The sequence below is a fragment of the Pistacia vera genome, unplaced genomic scaffold (assembly GCF_008641045.1).
Source record: "Pistacia vera cultivar Batoury unplaced genomic scaffold, PisVer_v2 Contig241, whole genome shotgun sequence".
Lineage (NCBI taxonomy): Eukaryota > Viridiplantae > Streptophyta > Magnoliopsida > Sapindales > Anacardiaceae > Pistacia > Pistacia vera.
The window spans coordinates 79,682-99,950 of NW_022196048.1; the positions used below are offsets into that span (position 1 = coordinate 79,682).

General features: G+C 39.1%; 1 protein-coding gene and 2 pseudogenes across 1 annotated transcript; all 3 read left to right on the top strand.

Annotated features, from left to right (window-relative positions):
• Positions 1 to 3: 3 nt before the first annotated feature.
• LOC116131759 lies at positions 4 to 1,458 on the top strand (annotated as a pseudogene).
• A 146-nt stretch (positions 1,459 to 1,604) lies between these two features.
• LOC116131760 lies at positions 1,605 to 11,350 on the top strand (annotated as a pseudogene).
• A 5,779-nt stretch (positions 11,351 to 17,129) lies between these two features.
• Positions 17,130 to 18,972, top strand: LOC116131767 (7-deoxyloganetic acid glucosyltransferase-like). Its single transcript, XM_031417446.1, has 2 exons — positions 17,130 to 17,693; positions 17,836 to 18,972. Exons 1-2 carry the CDS (start codon positions 17,201 to 17,203, stop codon positions 18,777 to 18,779), a joined length of 1,437 nt encoding a protein of 478 aa, XP_031273306.1. The 5' UTR covers positions 17,130 to 17,200; the 3' UTR covers positions 18,780 to 18,972.
• Positions 18,973 to 20,269: the final 1,297 nt, after the last annotated feature.

A 20,269-nucleotide genomic window follows, 5' to 3' on the forward strand; every position in this document is an offset into this window, starting at 1 on the left:
ATTTTGGGGTTTGTTAGTGACGTAGTTAAGGAGCTTAAAATTCCACTCATTCATTTTCGTACTGCAAGTGCTTCTTCTTTTTGGACATATTTCTGTGTTCAAGAACTAATCCAAGCAGGCGAGTTGCCCTTGAAAGGTATTATAGAACGCTCAACCTTCCATTATATATTTTGTATTTTTTGTTGTGGCCTAAAACTCTCCAATCAAATTAACACAACGTATAACTTCACATGAAAATTATATTTCTTTCTAACCTTTCAACAACCAGTCCTAAAGTTAGTTGCATAACCAATTGAAGGATATGAAGACATGGATCGTCTGTTAACGACTGTGCCAGGCATGGAAGATTTTCTCCGTGGCCGAGATCTACCCAGCTTTTGCAGAGTCAATGACATCAGCGACGGGTTTTTGCAATTTGTTACGAATGTGACTGAAAAGTCATCTGAAGTCGATGGTCTGCTGTTAAACACGTTTGAAGACTTAGATGGACCTATACTTTCACATATACGCTCTAAGTGTCCCAAAATATACACCGTTGGACCTCTCCACTTGCACCTCCAAGCAAGACTTGCCGCCTCAAATGGTATGAAACCATCTCAATCTTCAAGCAGTCTCTGGGAAGTGGACAAAAGTTGCATGTCATGGCTTGATAAACAGCCTTCACAATCTGTAATCTATGTGAGCTTCGGCAGTAATGGAGTTTTAGCAAAGATCAATTGATGGAATTCTGGTACGGGCTTGTTAACAGTAAACAAAGGTTCTTGTGGGTTATTAGGCCGGGTTCTGTGGGTGCTGAAGATGATACCAGAAAGGAGCTTGTGGAAGGGACAAAAGAGAGAGGATACATAGTGGGTTGGGCTCCACAAGAGGAGGTGTTGGCCCATAGGGCAATCGGTGGGTTCTTAACCCACAGTGGGTGGAATTCAACTATAGAGAGTATAGCAGCTGGGATTCCCATGATATGTTGGCCAAGTTTTGCTGATCAACCGGTGAATAGTCGGTTTGTGAGTGAGGTTTGGAAAATTGGGCTTGATATGAAAGATGTATGTGATAGAAAGGTCGTTGAGAAGATGGTTATAGATTTGATGGTGGACAGAAGGGAGGAGTTTGTGAAATCAGCTGATAAGTTTGCTACTTTGGCTAGAAAAATTATTAGTGAAGGTGGATCTTCCTGGGGCAACTTGAACCGTCTGATAAATGACATAAGGGAAATGAGCTCACAATCTGAGAGTTCCTAAAGTTAGCATGGTCTCAAGTTTGCAGGTTTTTCATCACTTCGGTAAAACAAACTAAATCATAATGAAGAAGAAGAATTGTTGAATGTGCTGCTACAAATCAGAATAAAGCCGCTTGATTTTTATTTTTTTTGTTTTTTTATTAGTTCTCATGAATTTTGTGTTTCCCGTGTTTCTGCGTCATTTATTCTCTCTCTTGTTACTATAAGTTCCATAAAAATGAGTTAGGAATGTTTTTTAAGGGAATAATCTTTTTGTATTTTTCACACATAAAACCTGAGAAATATGTTTTTCTTTTTCATCATAAATATCTACTTTTAATTATTCTTTCAAGTCTGATCTCTAGCGAATTACAGAGTAATGTCCACAATGGAAGAAAAACCACAATCTCCTGGTGTACTGATCTTTCCTTTCCCAATCGAAGGCCATTTAAACTCTATGCTGAATCTTGCCGAGCTCCTCGCCCAAACTGGCCTCAATATCACCTTCCTAACCTCCCACCACAATCACACACGCCTCCTCCGTCACACTGATAGTCATCCCCGTTTTGCTCAGTATCCTGGATTCAAGTTCAAGACCTACTCTAATGGTCTCCAAGCGGATCCACCCCGAACAGGCGACCGAGTGACGGAGATATTCAACGGCTTGACTTTAACTGCCAGGATATTTATGAAAGAGTTGCTAATTGCCACTAGGCCGTCAGTGAGCTGCATTAAGGAGATGGAATAGTGGGGGTTTTTTGCTATGGCGTTTAAAATTCCCCTCATTCCATTTCGCAATGCAAGCGCTTATTCTTTCTGGGCATTCTTCATAATTAATGCAAATTAATCTGTTTAAACAAGAACAATTTCCATTAAATCCATTTATATATCCTGGAAGGAAGTATCTGACTGGACAAGTGGTTTACTAACATTTATAAATCCGGGAAGGAAGTATTACCCCAGAAATTCTTGCTGAATTTTCAAAACGAGACCTAAGGTTAATTACTTTACTAAATGAAGAAAGTGGACATATGGATCAATTTGATAACAACAGTGCCAGGCATGGAAGTTTTTCTCTGATTCCAGGATCTTCCCATCTTAATTTTGTGACATAAACGATGTGGGTTTCCAACTGGTATTGGATGAGACTGCAAAGTCATCTGAAGTCCACTCTCTGCTATTCAGCACGTTTGAAGACTTAGATGGACCTATACTATCACACATACCGTGTACGCACTAAGTGCCCCAAAATCTACACCGTTGGACCTCTCCACTTGCACCTCAAAACAAGACTTGCCTCCTCTATTGGAGCATAATACACCACATTCAAACAAAGGGAACGTGTCCATTATTGAAGAAGGATGATTTCATTATTTTTTTCTATTATTTATTTTGGTTTGTTGTATATTCTGTTTTCTGCATTTCTGTTTGCTGAGTTGTACAGAGGGGCAATAATGTAGGTTGTTAGAAGATTCCTTTGTAATAGTATATAGACAGCTGTGTATAGCTAATTAATATAAGATCAGAGAACATTTCTCTCTCCATCTTCTTGGACGATTCTTCTCTATTCTTCATTTTGTTACATGGCATCAGAGCTCCCCTCGATTCAAAACCCCTACCATGTCTAGCTCTGAAAATACTGATCCTAAAACACTTCTTTCCCAAAATCCTAACGAATCTAGCTCTGAAAATACCAATCCTAAAACACCTCCTCCCAAAAACCCTAACGAAAAGTTTCTCAAATTTTCAGATCCTTTCAACCCCTTTCGCATCGATAATGGTAACAATCCCGCTGCTGCCTTAGTTTCCGATCTCTTGACTGCTGACAATTATGTCAATTGGTCTCGAGCTGTTAGCCGTGCTCTTCGAGCGAAGAACAAGCTTGGTTTCATCAATGGGACCCTTTCCAAACCATGTGATGCCAATGATCCAATTTTTTAAGCATGGGAACGTTGCAACGATTTAGTCGTCTCTTGGCTTCAAAATTCTGTAAGTTCTTCTGTTAAAACCCGTCTTGCTTTGGTTGACGATTCTCGCACTCTCTGGCTTGAACTTCAAGACCGTTTTACTCAACAAAATGGTTCTCGCATTTTTCAACTCAAACGGGATCTTGCTAGCCTCTCTCAAGGTCAGGATTCCATTAGCACCTTTTTTGGTCGTTTAAAAGTTTTATGGGATGAATTGGCTATCTATGACCCCATACCTGTGTGTGATTGTGGCAAGCTGAAAATCTTAAATGATCGATACGATCGTGATTATGTCATATAGTTTCTAATGGGTTTATCTGATTCTTATTCCCCTTCAAGAGATCAGATTATGCTTCTTGAACCCCTTCCCCCCCTTAATCGAGTTTTTTCCATGATTCAACAGCAAGAACGAAAACACCTCATGCTTACCCAAACCTCTAATCCTGATCTCATGGCCATGATGGCTAAAACCAACCCCTATTTTCCCAAACCTGCCCAGAAATTTCATAACTCTATAGCCCAGAAATCAAGTCGTCCATATTGCACTCATTGCAAAATCCAAGGTCACTTTCTTGAGAATTGCTTCAAAGCAGGAAATGCAACCCCACCTTTGTGTACCCATTGCAATATGACTGGCCATTCTGTTGAAAAATGTTACAAATTAAATGGGTACCCCCCCTGGCCATAAGCTTTATGGCAAGAATAAAAACTTTGCTGCTGCTGTTATTGCTCCTTCTCGAGCATGCTCTACTGATGGTCATGATGAAGAGTCCTCTAAGACTATGGCTCTTACCAAAGGTCAATATAATCAACTCCTGGCTTTGTTGCACTCTAAGGGCATCAGTTCAGCCATGGCCACCATGTCTGTTACTCCGCCTTCCTCATCCTTTAAGCATGTCCCCAACTTTAACATCTCTGGTATGGTTTCTTGTTTATCAACTCAAACACACACCACTCCTTGGATAATAGACACTGGAGCAACAGATCACATGATCTGTTGTCCATCTCTCTATTCATCCATCACGACCACTGTATCTTCTTTAGTTAAATTACCTAATGGTGCAGATGTCCCTATTTCTCACATTGGTGTTGTACACTTATATGAGAATTTAGTCCTTCAAAATGTGCTTTGTGTCCCTTCTTTCAATTTCAATTTAATTTCTGCTAAAAAGCTTGCTCTCCATTCTTCTTGCTGCCTTATTTTCTTTTCTCATTCATGTTTTGTACAGGACTTAGCATCTTGGACAATGATTGGGATGGGTGAAGTGAGGCATGGTCTGTATCACCTGCTACGTTTTAGTGTGTCACCCTCACCCTCAGCTTTAGTTGATGTTTTACTAGCTTCTTAGTGCCTCTGTTACATATAAGGATTCGTCTTCTGATTTGTGGCATTGTAGACTTGGGCACATTTCATTCTCTAGGCTTTTTTTAATTGATGATCCTCTTGTCAAATAGAACCTGAGTTCTTCTAATACACCTTCTTGCTGTGTTTGCCCTTTGGCCAAGCAGCATCGACTTTCTTTTCCCATTTCCACAAATAAATCTATTAACGCTTTTGATCTTGTTCACTGTGACATTTGGGGCCCCAACCCCACAATTGCAATTGATGGTTCTCGATTTTTCCTTACTTTTGTTGATGATTTCTCAAGGACCACCTGTGTCTATATGCTCAAACATAAATTTGATGTGAGATCTTGTATTGAAAGTTTTTACTCCTTAATTGAAACTCAATTTCAGACTAGAATTAAAATGTTCAGAAGTGATAATGGCAAGGAATTCCTTATGACAGATTTTTTTAAATCTAAGGGTATTATCCACCAAACTAATTGTGTTGAAGCACCCCAACAAAATGGGATAGTTGAGCGCAAACACCAACACATCATGAATGTGGCTTGGGCCTTAAGATTCCTGTCCAATATTCCCCTTAAATACTAGAGTGATTGCATACTAATTGCTGTTTACATTATAAATAGAACACTCACACCATTACTTCATAATAAAACTCATTTTGAAAGTCTTTTTCATAAGCCACCCATTTACCATCATATGAGAGTTTTTGGCTGTCTTACTTTTGTTTTAACCTTATCCCATGGAGGAAAGAAGTTTGATCCGAGAGGTAGGAAAAGTGTATTTCTGGGCTACACTTTTGCAGTGAAAGGCTATAAATTATTAGATTTACAAACTGAATAAATTTTTATTTCTCGGGATGTTGTGTTTCATGAAAGAGTTTTTCCATTCAATACAAGCATCTCGCTTCCTGCTCCATCTCCTATTCCTTCTATTCCTCTCATCGCAACAACACCTTTTAATTTTTGTCCACCGCACTCAACTTTACCCCCTTCTGCTTCTCCGCCTTCCAGTACATTTCAATCTCCTTCACTACTTAATTTTCCTCATGAGATAACTCAGCCTATCTCTCCTTCTCATTCTCCATTTTCCTCACCATCCTACCAATCTTCCATTCCTGCCCCACCACCACCCCCTCCTCCTCTCCCTCGCAAGTCCACCAGAACTAAGAGTGCACCCAAATTTCTACAGGATTATCATTGTCAACAGAAGGCTCTCACTTCTTCCATCCAGTTGTTGCCTCAGCAGCTACGTCCTATACAAGGTACTTCTTTCCCACTTGCTAATTGCTTATCTTATCATGTTTTTTCTCCTTCTTACCAAGCTTTCTCCACTACCCTTTCCACCCATTTTGAACCACAATCATACCGCCAAGCTCTCAAACATCCAAACTGGTGTCAAGCCATGGATAAAGAACTAGCTGCCATAGAAGCTAACAACACTCGGCAACTTACAGATTTACCTCCAGAAAAAGTGCCCATCGATTGTAAATATGTTTACAAAATCAAGTACCATTCCAATGGGTCTGTTGAGAGGTTGAAGGCCCGCTTGGTAGCCAAGGGCTACACATAACTTGAAGGGGTGGATTATCATGAGACATTCTCTCCTGTTACCAAGTTGGTAACTGTGAGATGCCTCTTAGCAATTGCTTCTGTTAAGGGATGGCATTTACATCAATTTGATGTAAATAATGCCTTTTTACATGGGGATTTACATGAGGATATTTACATGAAGAAACCTCTTGGCTATACCAAAGGGACACCCACTCAAGTCTGCAAACTATTAAAGAGTTTATATGGCCTCAAGCAAGCATCAAGGCAATGGTACTCTAAATTTTCTCAATCGCTACTTGAATCTGGTTTTTCACAATCAAAGGCTGATTATAGCCTCTTCACAAAGGAAAATAATGGTTCTTTCACAGCTTTATTAGTGTATGTCGATGACATACTTGTGGCTAGCAATGACATTAATTCTGTCAGCTAGTTGAAACTCTTTCTTGATAGCAAATTTAAGATAAAGGACCTCGACTCTTTGAGGTATTTTCTTGGCATTGAGATTGCCCGCTCCTCTAAAGGTATCTTTTTATGTCAAAGAAAGTACACTTTGGACATTTTAGCTGATTCTGGAACTTTGGGCAGCAAACCTACTAAGGTTCCCATGGAACAAAACCTCAAGTTAACTCAATCTTGTGGCCAACCCCTATCAGACCCGAGTGTGTATAGAAGATTGATTGGTCGTCTTCTCTATCTTACAATTACTCGACCTGACATCTGTTACAGTGTGCAAACTTTGAGTCAATTTATGGCTGCCCCAACTAATTTTCATCTCTCTGCTGCTTAGAAAATTCTCAAGTATCTCAAAGCTGCACCGGGTCAGGGGTTACTTCTACCCAGCTCTTCCTCACTTCAGCTCACCACTTTTTGTGACTCGGATTGGGCCTCCTGTCCTGACACTAGACGCTCAGTCATTGGGTATTGCATCTTCCTTGGTTCATTATTGATTTCATGGAAATCGAAGAAGTAGCCCGTTGTTTCTCGATCCTCAGCCGAGGCTGAGTATTGATTGATGGTAGCTATATGTTGTGAGCTTACCTGGCTGCGATTTCTACTTTCCGCTCTCTAGGTTTCTCACCCTCAAGCCGTTGCCTTGCACTGTGATAACCAAGCTACCATCCATATTGCCGCCAACCCCGTCTTCCACGAGAGGATGAAACACATCGAGCTTGATTGTCACTTGATTCATGACAAGATTCAAGAGGGTAGCATCAAAACTTTTTATGTTCCAACCTCCAAACAGTTGGCTGATCTTTTGACTAAAGCTTTGTCATCTATTGTTCGTCATTCTCACTTATCCAAGATGAGAGTTCTCAACCTCCACTCTCCATCTTTCAGGGGGGTATTGGAGAATAATAAACCACATTCAAACAAAGGGAACGTGGCCATTATTGAAGAAGGATGATTTCATTATTCTTTTATGTTATTTATTTTGGTTTGCTGTACATTCTGTTTTCTGCATTTCTGTTTGCTGAGTCGTACAGAGGGGCAATAATGTATTCTCCCCTTTATAGGTTGTTAGAAGATTCCTTTGTAATAGTATATAGACAGTTATGTATAGTTAATTAATATCAGATATAAGAACATTTTTCTCTCCATCTTCTTGGATGATTCTTCTATGTTCTTCATTTTGTTACAGATGATTCTTCTCTGTTCTTCATCTTGTTACAGATTCTTCTTTGTTCTTCATTTTGTTACATCCTCAAATGGTATGAAACCATCTCAATCTTCAAACAGTCTATGGGAAGTGGATAAAAGTTGCATGTCATTGCTTGATAAAAAGCCTCCGCAATCAGTAATCTACGTAAGCTTTGGAAGTCTTGCAGTATTAACAAGAGAACAATTGATGGAGTTCTGGTATGGGCTTGTTAATAATATAACAGAGGTTCTTGTGGGTTATTAGGCCAGGCTCTATGGGTGGTGAAGAATATGATAGCACAAAGGAGCTTTTGAAAGGGACAAATGAGAGACGATATCTAGTGGGTTGGGCTCTACAAGAGGAAATGCTGGGCCACAAGGCAATCGGTAAGTTCTTCATCCACAGTGGATGGTAATCGGTAGGCAATCGACAACTTTAAAAAGTATAGTAGTGGGGGTTTCCATGATATGTTGGCCAACTTTTGCTGATCAAAGGTGAATGATAAGTTTGTGAGTGAGGTGTGGAAAATTGGGATTGATACGAAGGACTTGTGCGATAGAAAGGTTTTTGAGAAGATGGTAAACTATCTAATGATGGAGAGGAGGAAGGAGTTTGTTCATGATGGATTTTGAGACCAACAATTCGCAAGTGTAAAGTGCAAAGTGCTAGGCTGACTTAGAAATTACACATGAATGAAAAGATGTAATGAAGTAAATAGAAGATGATTTTTAAAGTGGTTCGGATGCTTAAAACGAATCCTACGTCCATTGTTCTTTTATTATTCTATGGCTATTTCTATGATATTGCTTGTAAGGCGTACAAAAATGGAGAAATACTTTGTTTACAGAGAAAAAAATATTAAAGCTCAAATGTTTGTCTAGCTCTCATATGTCCAACCGGCCCCTTTTTCACGAAGAGATGTGCCTATTTATACACCTTTGAGGTCAATGTAATGAGTGTTTTTATAATTTGTCATGACACATGGGGACCACTCCTTAATCCTTATCTTAAAATATGATAAGATTGATATAAAATATCTTTGAGGCGGTTTGGGCTTGACAGTTAATACACTTTGTCTTCTAGGTAGAGTTGACATCAGTGTGACTTTTTAGGCACCAAAAAAACCCCCCAATTTTTAGAGTGCATAATTGCACTTCAAAAACTCATGTCTTAGGTCTGAATGGTTGTCACACTATAGGCTGCAGTCTCAAACTGAAGAGCTCGGACTATGCTTGGCACGATCGGGTGTTGAGAGCTAAGACTGCGATCTGAGAGCTTGGAGCGATTCGAAGCTAATCACGATATGATAACTGACATAAAATGTCCAGTAGATGAATTCCTGAAGAAAGCTGATGTCAGAAGCCCAAACGCACGGCTTAGAGGCCTTAAACGAACAAGCCAACTTAAAACAGCCATAACTTTTGATTCGGGAGGAGTTTTGGTGCCCATAAGATATCCACAGAAAGTTCGTTTCGAGCTCTACATCATGGCTATGGGGAACCTAGCTGTGACCATTTTTAGGGCCAAAATCCACCTTTTTGGCATGTTTTGGGGCTGTTTTGAGTTTTCTTCGCGTTTTTTTTTTGTTTTTTTGTTTTTTTTACGCTAGCAACTGGTCATGATCTGAGAACTGATTACAATTTGAGAGTTAAGAACATGACCTGAGGCTATTCGCAATCTTAGAGCTAAGAGCTGATCGTGATTTGAGAGTTAGGAGCTGATCGTGATTTGAGAGTTAGGAGCTGATCGCGATCTGATAGAGGTTCGACCTGAGAGTCTGAGGCGTGCGATCTTAACGATTTGATACACGCGATCTCAAGCAAACAAGCGAGCTTATGAGCTTAATCAGAGAGCATAAGGAGCTCGATTGGAGAGCATAAGGAGCTCAATTTGAGATCATAAAGAGCTCAATCAAAGAGCATAAGGATCTGGATTAAAGAGCATGAAAGGCTCAATCTAAGATCATAAGGACCTTGATCAGAGAGCATCAGGAGCTCGATTTGAGATAATAAGGAGCTCGATCTGAGAACTCGAGAGCTTTTTACGATCTGAGAGCTTGAGAACTCTTTGCGATCTAAGAGTTTAAGGAGTTTAATCAAAAAACAGAAGGAATTCGATCAAAAAGCGCGAAGCTTGATCTGAGAATACAAGGAGTTTGACAGAAGGCATGAGGTTTGATCTGAGAATACAAGAAGTTTGATTAGAAAGTGCAAAGTTTGATCTGAGAACACAAGATCAACGATCTAAGTGCTCGAAAGCACGATCTGGCCACTCGGAAGCACGATCTAAGTGATTTGAACACATGATCTCAAAAATCTTGATCGCGTTATATGAGAAATTGAATGCGTGCGATTTGCGATCTAACCATGAGATCCGAGAGCTAAAGATCAGAGCGATCTGAGCATGCAATTTGTGATCTGACCATGCGATCTGAGAGCTGTGATGCTTTCAATATGCGATCTGACCACACGATTTGAAGTTGAAGATCAGAGCGATTTGAGTTGCGATCTGCGATCTGACCATGCGATTTGAGCATGCAATCTACGATCTGACCACGCGATTGGAGAGCTCTGATGCTTGCAATCTGTGATCTGACCACGCTATTGGAGAGCTCTAATGCATGGGATCTATGATTTGACCACGCAATCTGAGAGCTCTGATGCATGTGATCTACGATCTGGCCACGCAATTTGAAGCTAAAGATCTGTGAGATCTGAGCGTGTGATCTGCGATCTGACCACGCGATTTGAGAGTTTTGATCTAGAATGGGCTTTACTATTTTGATGATAACTTGAGTTGTAGACCTCAGATTTGGATGATTCTTGGACCATTGGGAAACTAACTTGAACGGCTACAACTTTTGTGTTTATCACATCGCCAGATTCAGAATTTATCCTGCTCAGATTTTCATATCAGATGACATGAAGATTTTGAGGCTTGCTAGAAAAATATGGAGAGCTAATGTGAATCAAGCCCCTCCTACTAGCGTCAAATTGTTGATGTTGGATTTTGACATTAACGATTCGCATGTGCAAAGTGCTAAGCTGACTTAGAAATTACATGTGAATGGAAAGATGTAATGAAGTAAATGAAATATTATTTTTAAAGTGGTTGAGATGCTTAAAGAAAATCCTACGTTCACTGCTCTTTTATTATTCTTTGGCTATTTCTATGATATTGTCAGTAAGGCATACACAAATGGAGAAATGCTTTGTTTACAGAGAAAAAATAATAAAGCTCAAATGTTTGTCTAGCTCTCATATGCCCAGCCAACCTTTTTTTCACGAAGAGAGGTGCCCATTTATACACCTTTGAGGTCAATGTAATGAGTGTTTTTGCAAGTTCTCATGACACATGAGGACCACTCCTTAATCCTTATCTTAAAATGGGATAAGATTGATATAAAATATCATTGAGACGGTTTGGGCTTGACAACTAATAAACTTTGTCTTCTAGGTAGAGCTGACATCAGTGTGACTTTTTAGGCACAACAGAGTTCATGAAATCAGCTGATAAGTTTGCTACATTGACTAGAAGAAGTGTCAGTGAAGGTGGATCTTCATGTTCCTGCTTGTAGCGTCTGATAAATGATATACGGGATATGAACTCTCAAGCTCATTATAGCTGAGAGCTGCTACAGCTAGCATGTTCAAGGTTTTACGAACTGTGACTTCTCTGTTGATCAATCAAGAAATGGGCAGCAAAGTATCTTATCCGGAAGTATTGGAATTTGAAACTAAATTAAGAAGTTTTACTTTACAAGAAATATTATTATAAGAAATAGAGCTCATGTAAAATGTGTGTGAGATGAAAAAGTATCACGACTATTTATATTTGACAACCCAAATGAAGGGCTCTCAACGCCATTGATGAAGAATGCATATTCCTTTCTTTCAGACTTTAATGTAGGATGGTGGATGAATTGATGAGAGTGATGCAGCCAATGATGTCATAGCTTGCAACTAAGGTTGAGATTCATCCATTTCAATTTACAATTTTTGTCACAGGGACCAAAGGAGCAATAGTACAATCTGCATCATTGGACCATTCTATATTGATTAGTCAAGATTGAACAATTCATTAGTTAGCAGAACAAAAGGCTGTGAAAAAAATTGAAGTTTCATTTCTGTTTTGACTGTCCTGCACTACTATAAATTAAGCCGTAACTTGTAACCAATGAGAAAAATTGAGTTTTCAAAAACTTTCCTGATCGGGCCATCACAAACTAAAGGAATCATGAGTTGGTAAGTACAAGAAGAAGAAGCTAGAAAGCCAACGTTTTTTTTCTTTCAGATGTTTGAATGTATCAATAAAATGAATATGTGGGTGCAGTTCTAGATAGAAGAGTAGAGCAAAATTATTCTGCTCAGATAAAAAAATTGCTGACAAGTAGGTTACAGTTTATACAATTTGCAGCATCCGATGTTTTGGATTGGGAACATATAATAAAGTATAGAAGACATGTGAGCAGAATTAATTGAATAAAATTGAATTGGATCATATTCTAAAAATGTGTTTGGTAAAATATCTGAAAAAGTATATCAGAGTTTGATAAAATGCTGAATAGTTGTTTGATACATTTTTTGAAAAATGTTTTTATTTTTTAAGGCAGAATAGTTGTTCAGTACATTTTTTTTAAATATTTAGATTATTTTTTTAAACCTCTACATTTGTTAGTTTAGTTAAACCCCACAATAACAGTTTAAAAGTGAACTAAAGCACCTCAGCCACCCAAAAGGGCAATCGGATGGCAGTCAGCAGTTGCCGGAACAGTGCACGATCGATTGGATCTGGTCAGTCGTGCGTCGATATGGCCATTTTTGGCCAAATCTCCCACAGATCTGGCTGAAAACGGACAAATCTATGACCAGAATCTGACCATTGACAACTAGATTATGACCATTGTTAACGGCCAGATCTCGGCCATGTTGATATAGAAATTTGCACTAACCCGAGTGATCTGATCGACCTTGGTAGGATCGAAACTGGTGTGTGAATGATTACAGATAATCAACAATGAACAAATAATGAATGTAAAGAAGAAGATGGCACAAAGATTTTTAAGGTGGTTTGGCAAGTTAGAACTTGAGCCTACGTCCACTATTATCTTATTGCTTTTGAGAGCTTACAAAGAACGGTATAATTCCTAGGAAAATTTGCTTAGAACAATTGTCCAGCCCCCTTGAAAACAAGTTATGATGGGTTTATATAGCACTCATTTATATGATAGAGTTGAGATAAGATTCAAATACGTAGAATTAGGAAGTTGCATGATCTTCAACTACCTTAGTTGGAGTCTAAGTCAATATGAATATCTTCTTTCCAAATTGAGCCAATCTAAATATCTTCTCTCATAATATGGAATTATCCTCTCCGGATTGACCGCACAACAATAGCCCCCCAGTTTTTGGAGTGCGTAATCATGCTTCAAAAACTAATGTCTTTGATCTGGATAGTTGTCACACTATAGGCTGCAATCTTGAACTGAAGAACTTGAGTTATGCCTGGCGCGATTTATGAGATCTGAGAGATCTTGAACACATGATCTCAAGCGAATGAGCGAGCTTATGAGCTTAATCAGGGAGCATAAAAAGCTCGATCAGAGAGTGTGAGGAGTTCAATTAGAAAGCACGTAGAGCTTGATCAGAAAGCACAGAGAGCTTGATCTAAGAGCATAGCTCGATCAGAAAGCACATAGAGCTTGATTTGAGAGCATAGCTGGATCAGAAAGTACGGAGAGCTTGATCTGAGAGCATAGGTCGATCATAAAGCATGAAGAGCTTTGTTTGGGTGTGCGATCTGAAGCTGAAGATCTAGGTGCATGAGTTCGGACTTCAAAAACTATGAGCTTTAGAAACGACGATTCAGAAAAAACGTGCTCTGAAAACGAGCTCTAAAATGACGAGCTATAATATGGAGAGCTCTAAAATGACGAGTTACAAAATGGTGAGCTCTGAAATGACAAGCTATAAAATGGCGAGCTCTGAAATGACAAGCTATAAAACGGCGAGCTTTCAAAACAATCTCTAAAATGACGAGCTCTTAAAACGACCTCTAAACAGACTGACTTTAAGACAACTAGCTCTAAAAAGACGAGCTCTAAAATGACGAGCTCTCAAAACGAGCTCTAAAATGAAGAGCTCTTAAAACGAGCTCTAAAACAAAAGCTTTGCACTTTCGTTAACAAGTTTGGAACATACCTCAGTATTTTAATGATAACTTGAGTTGTAGATCTCAAATTTGGACGATTCTTAGACCATTGGAAATATTACTTGAAGGGCTACAACTCTTATGTTTAACATTTTGCCATATTCAGACTATATCATGCTCGAGTTTGCACTCTCATTAACGAGTTATGGCGAGATCGCTCTCTCATTAATGAGTTATGGCGAGTTTGCACTCTCATTTATGAGTTATGGTGAGTTTGCAGTCTCGTTTACCAATTATGGCGAGTTCGTACTCTTGTTTACGAGTTATGGCGAGTTCACGCTCTCATTAACGAGTTATGGCGAGTTTGGAACATGCTTCAGTAATTTGATGATCACTTGAGTTGCAGACCTCGGATTTGGACGATTCTTGAACTGTTGGAAAACTTACTCGAAGATCTACAACTCTTATGTTTACCACTTTTCCATAATCATGATTTATCATGCTCAATACTCCCCATCTGGCAGCACCTTCAATTCTAGAGTTGGATTTGGTGACTTGGGTTGTAGCCATGGCTAGTTTTTTTGTGGTTGGAAGATGGAAAAGAAACTGCTGGAAAACAGAGAGAGCTCAGAGTGTTCAAACCCTCATTCTAGCGCCAAAATGTTGATACAAAAATCTGCACCAACTAGAGTGATCCGATTGACCTTGGTAGGATCGGAACTAGTGTGTTCGTAATTACTGATAATCAGCAATGAACAAATACTGAATGTAAAGAAGAAGATGGCACAAAGATTTTTAAGGTGGTTCGACAAGTTAGAACTTAAGCTTACGTCCACTGTTATCTTATTGCTTTTGAGAGCAGTATAATTCTTAGGAAAATTTGCTTAGAACAATTGCCCTACCCCCTTGAAAACAAGTTATGATGAGTTTATATAGCACTCATTTACATGATAGAGTTGAGATAAGATTCAAATACGTAAAATTAAGAAGTTGCATGATCTTCGGCTACCTTAGTTAGAATCTAAGTCAATCTGAATATCTTCCTTTCAAATTGAGTCAATCTAAATATCTTCTCTTCTAATAGGGAATTATCCTTTCTGGATTGACCGCACAACAGGCCAAAATTTGGCCGTTTCTGGCCAAATCCATTAGATCGGTACACGATAGGTAGACCTGGCAAAATGGGTTTGGACCCGCGGGTCAGTCCGTAACCGGGTAAAAAATATAGGGTACGGGTCCAATAAATTAAACCCATTTTTTGTGACCCGTACCCGTACCCGGTCCAATAAATCACGGGTCATACGGGTGAACCCGTGGGCACCCGTATTTGCCAAGGCTACTACTATTCACTGAATGTCTGAATCCCTAAAAGTCTTTAATTTTTTATCACGCAGAGATCACAGTTCACACTCACGCCTCCCTCTCACGCCTGACGCCTCCCTCTCACGCCTCCCTCTCACAGAGTCACAGTCATCACGAATCGGAATCATGAATCACGAATAGAGATCACAGTTCACACTCACGCAGTCACGCCTCCCTCTCACGCATCTCATCAGTCATCAGACTCATCACGAATCACGCTCACGCCTCCCTCTTACAGTCTCACTCTCATCTCAACATCTCATCTCTGATCTCTCAGTCTCAGATCGCGGCCGCATCTCATCGTCAGTGAGGAACCAGCTTCGATTCGTCAGTTCGTCACTCGTTGCTTCGTCAATCGTCAGTCATTCCCATTCCTGGTTCGGGCCTAAATAGCAATTAAAAAACCACAACAAACTAAATAAAGCTACGAACTTTACCAGAAAAATCCAAAAAGCAAACAAACCCAGTTGAGAAAAACCATCAACAACAACAAAGCCAAGAGTTTTTCACTCACTCACCAATGAGAGGAACATAGAATCTGCAAGTCTGCAAGACACAGAAAATTCAGCAGTAGAATTGGTTTACAGAGACATCTACATGACTCTGCAAACCAAGGGGCATTTAAGGTACTCGAAATTACAGACCCACCTTCAAAAAACGCCAAGCCTCTCTGCAAAACCTTTTCAAAAACATTAACCCTCAATTCATGGACCCCACTCAAAGCCACCTCCCACAAAAACGCTTGTTGCCAGTAAGTGGCCACCAGTCTTGCCAACACAAAAAACACCCAGAACCAGCCCTTCATTTCTCAACTGGGCTACGCTCAACTTCGATATTAACGACGAGAAGGCTCCACTTTTGGGGATGGATTTGGAGAGAGAATAGACCGAAACAAGGCTACAGAGCCAGCCAGTGAGAATGGGCTTGATATAATTGTGCATTTCATTATATCAAGAGTTTTTTTTTTTTATTTACAATTATGTTTGATTTTATTTGTTTATACTAAATTAGAAATATTATTTTTTAGAAATAAACAATTATGTATTTGTTTATTTTAATTCGTATTTATAGTTTATTGACTTATTTTGTTTGTTTATGTGTAATTGTGTTTTATTGATTTTGTTTTTGTTTATTTTGGTTGGTATTTGTAGTTTTGTATTATATGTTATTGTTTGTTTATGTGTTATTTATTTATTTTGGTTCATATTTGTTTATATTCTTAATTGAATTGAATTTAGAGTAGTTGATTTAGGGGGTGTAAATGTCAAAAATTAAAATTGCAGGAATTTTGGGGGTGTAACTGTCATAATTGAAAACTATTAGGGGTGAAAGAAAACTAAAATCTGGAGAGAGAAAAAACGGGTCTACCCGCGGGTCCACCCGTACCCGTATAGGGTAGGGCACGGGTCCAACATATTGGACCCGTATATATCGACCCGTATAAGGACCCGCACCCGTATGACCTGTACCAGTATAACCTGGACTGTACCCGGCCCACCCACCCGTTTTGCCAGGTCTAACGATAGGTCAGATCCAGCCAGTCATGCATCGTTCTGACCACATTGACTGTCAACAGTAGTGGCAGTTGACAATGGTGGTCTTGGGTAAATTAATTTTCAGATTCGAAGGAGAGAAAAATGAGAGAGAGAGTGGTAAAGGAAAGAAAAAAAAATTATTTTTATTTAAATAGAGTTGGAAAAATATTTTCAGTTGAATATAATTGGATAATACGAAAACAAGTCCCAATCAAGATAAAAAAAAAATCTTATTTGAGTTTGATTAATTTTGAGATTGAATTGGATCAATAAGTCAACAAATATATATCCTATTTTTTAAATAACATAATAGCCATAGAAAATAGTGCAACAAAGATAAGGTAAAGTTTCCTTCTATTTATTCAAATATTTGACCAAGATTCCTCACGAAGGCCAAGGGTTTTCTTGCAAAGAACTGAGTAAAAGCTACAATGGAAGAAAACCCACACTCTCCTCATCTACTCATCTTTCCTCTCCCGTTCCAAGGCCATCTAAACTCTATGCTGAAGCTTGCCGAGCTCCTCAGCCTACAAGGCCTCAGTATCACCTTCCTAAACTCCCACCACAGCCACAAACGCCTCCTCCGTTATACTGATATTCATGCCCGTTTTGCTCAGTATCCTGGATTCAGGTTCAAGACCTTCTCTGATGGTCTCCCAGATGATCACCCGCGAACAATTCACCAAATTACGGAGATGTTCGATGCCTTGTATTTAAGTGCCCGGCCGTTTCTTAAAAAGATGCTGATTGATACTTTGCCGCCAGTGAGCTGCATCATCGGAGATGGAATTTTGGGGTTTGTTCCTGACGTTGCTAAGGAGCTTAAAATTCCTCTCATTCATTTTCGCACTGTAAGTGCTTGTTCCATTTGGGCGTATTTCTGCATTCCCCTACTCATCCAAGCGGGCAACATACCACTGAGAGGTTTCGATCACTCTTCCATTAATTTTTAGAAACTATTGGGATCAATTGATAATTCTTTCATTTATTTTTAAAGGTTTACATACAAATTTCTTGCTAATTTTTCAATAAAAAGTCCTGAAGTTTGTTCCATTGTTAACTGAAGGACGTCATGAAGACATGGATCGTCTGATAACGACAGTGCCAGGCATGGAAGCTTTTCTCCGTGGCCGAGATCTCCCCGGCATTTGCAAAGACAATGACATAAACGACCGGATTTTTCAATTTGTTTTGGATGCGACTCTGAAGTCCTCTGAAGTCGATGTTCTGCTACTCAACACGTTTGAAGACTTAGAAGGACCTATGCTATCTCATATACGCACTAAGTGCCCCAAAATCTACACCATTGGACCTCTCCACCTGCACCTCGAAACAAGATTAGCAGCCTCAAATAATATGGAATCATTCAAATCATCAAACAGTCTCTGGGAAGTGGATAGAAGTTGCATGGTATGGCTTGATAAACAGCCTCCACAATCTGTAATCTATGTGAGCTTTGGCAGTCTTGCAATGCTAACAAGAGAACAATACCTGGAGTTCTGGCATGGACTTGTTAATAGTAAACAGAGGTTCTTGTGGGTTACTAGGCCGGGTTCAGTGGGTGGTGATGATGATAGCGCAATGGAGCTTGCGGAGGGGACTAAGGAGAGAGGGTACATAGTGGGTTGGGCTCCACAAGAGGAGGTCTTGGCCCACAAGGCAGTCGGTGGATTCTTGACCCACAGTGGTTGGAACTCAACTTTAGAGAGTATAGTGGCGGGGGTTCCCATGATATGTTGGCCATGTTTAGCTGATCAACCGTTGAATAGTAGGTTTGTGAGTGAGGTGTGGAAAATTGGAATTGATATGAAAGATGTTTGTGATAGAAAGGTGGTTGAGAGAATGATTAACGATGTGATGGTTGAGAGGAGGGAAGAGTTTGTGAAATCAGCCAAAAATTTGGCTACTTTGGCTAGAAGAAGTATTAGTGATGGTGGATCATCACGTGGCAACTTAGACCTTCTGATAAATGACATAAGGAATATGAGCTTTCAAACACATTGTAGCTGAATGTTAGTTGTAGTATACTGCTATGTTGAAGCTTAGCTTTAATTGTCCCAATCTTGCAGCTTTTTTTTTTTTTTTCTTTTTTAATGATCAATAAGAGGGAAGAGAATTAATTAATGTCGAAGAAGCAATTGATATATTGGGTTGAATAATTGCTATCGTAAAAATTCTATAAAGAGGATTTTGATTTAATTCTGTTTCCTTTTATGCTGTTTAATGCTTTCTTTTAATTATATATTTTTTTTTTGAATTTTCTGTAGAAACTGAAGTTACAACTTTTTTGTTTAGACGTTAATATTTTTTTTGTACGCATAACCTATTAGTTAAGAAGTTATTCAAGTACTGTCATTAAGCGATCTATCTCTATAATATTTCTTACAATGGAAGAAAAGCCACACCCTCCTCATGTACTGATCTTTCCTTTCCCAGTCCAAGGCCATATAAACCCCATGTTGCAGCTTGCACAGCACCTCAGCCTAGCAGGCCTCTATATCACCTTTCTAAACTCCGGCCACAACCACAAACGCCTCCTCCGTTACACTGATATTCAAGCCCGTTTTGCTCAGTATCCTGGATTCCACTTCAAGACCTTCTCCGATGGTCTCCCAGATGATCACCCACGAACAATCGACCGTGGGACGGAGATTTTTGATTCCTTGAATTCAAGTTCCAGGAAAGCTCTGGAAGAGATGCTGATTGATCTTATTAGGGTATTGCATACAACATACAACCTAAGTTTCACAATTCGAGAAGTTATATATTCCTAACAGATACATGACTAATGTGCTCTCGAAGTATGCATGGTCACATGACATATTTACTAATGTATGAACCTTAAAGAAGCACAGAAAGAGATAGTCCCATCATGTGTGAGTGGGAGATATTGGATAAGGGTCCACCCATGATGGGTTACCCCAAGCGACGTGTGTGAAATGAAACTGCCAAAGACAGTTTCTCACTAACCGCTACATATAAAAGAAAAGTTCTTTCTTTTAAGAAGAGACGCACACACCAATAAACAAGGAAAAATACGCTCTCTCTCTCTAAAATTGAAAAAGAAAAATACTCTTCGTAGTTTTCTTTCAGATTCAATTTTTGGCTTCAGAGATAAGAAGAAGAGGTATTTATGCTATGTTAAATTCATTGTAGTTCGTTTATATGAAAAATGTGATTGCAATGGGTGACTGTGAACATGATCTTGAGATGAAATTAGAATATTTGTTATTCTGTGTTATTTCCAACAATTATTATACAACTAGTTGACTCATGAAATTTAATTTCTGAAAGGGGCCGGTGTAGATGTGGGAGCTTTTTTATTATTATTATTATTATTTTAATTACCTGCACTACAATATAATTCGATTGCATCAGATATAGAAAGAAAGAGGAAATTTGTGGTACTTAATTTGAGAAATTTAAATTCACCCATGAGGTTTGGGAAGGTGACAGGTTTCAGAAAGTAATAAAGACACCCACATTTTTAACTGAAGTTA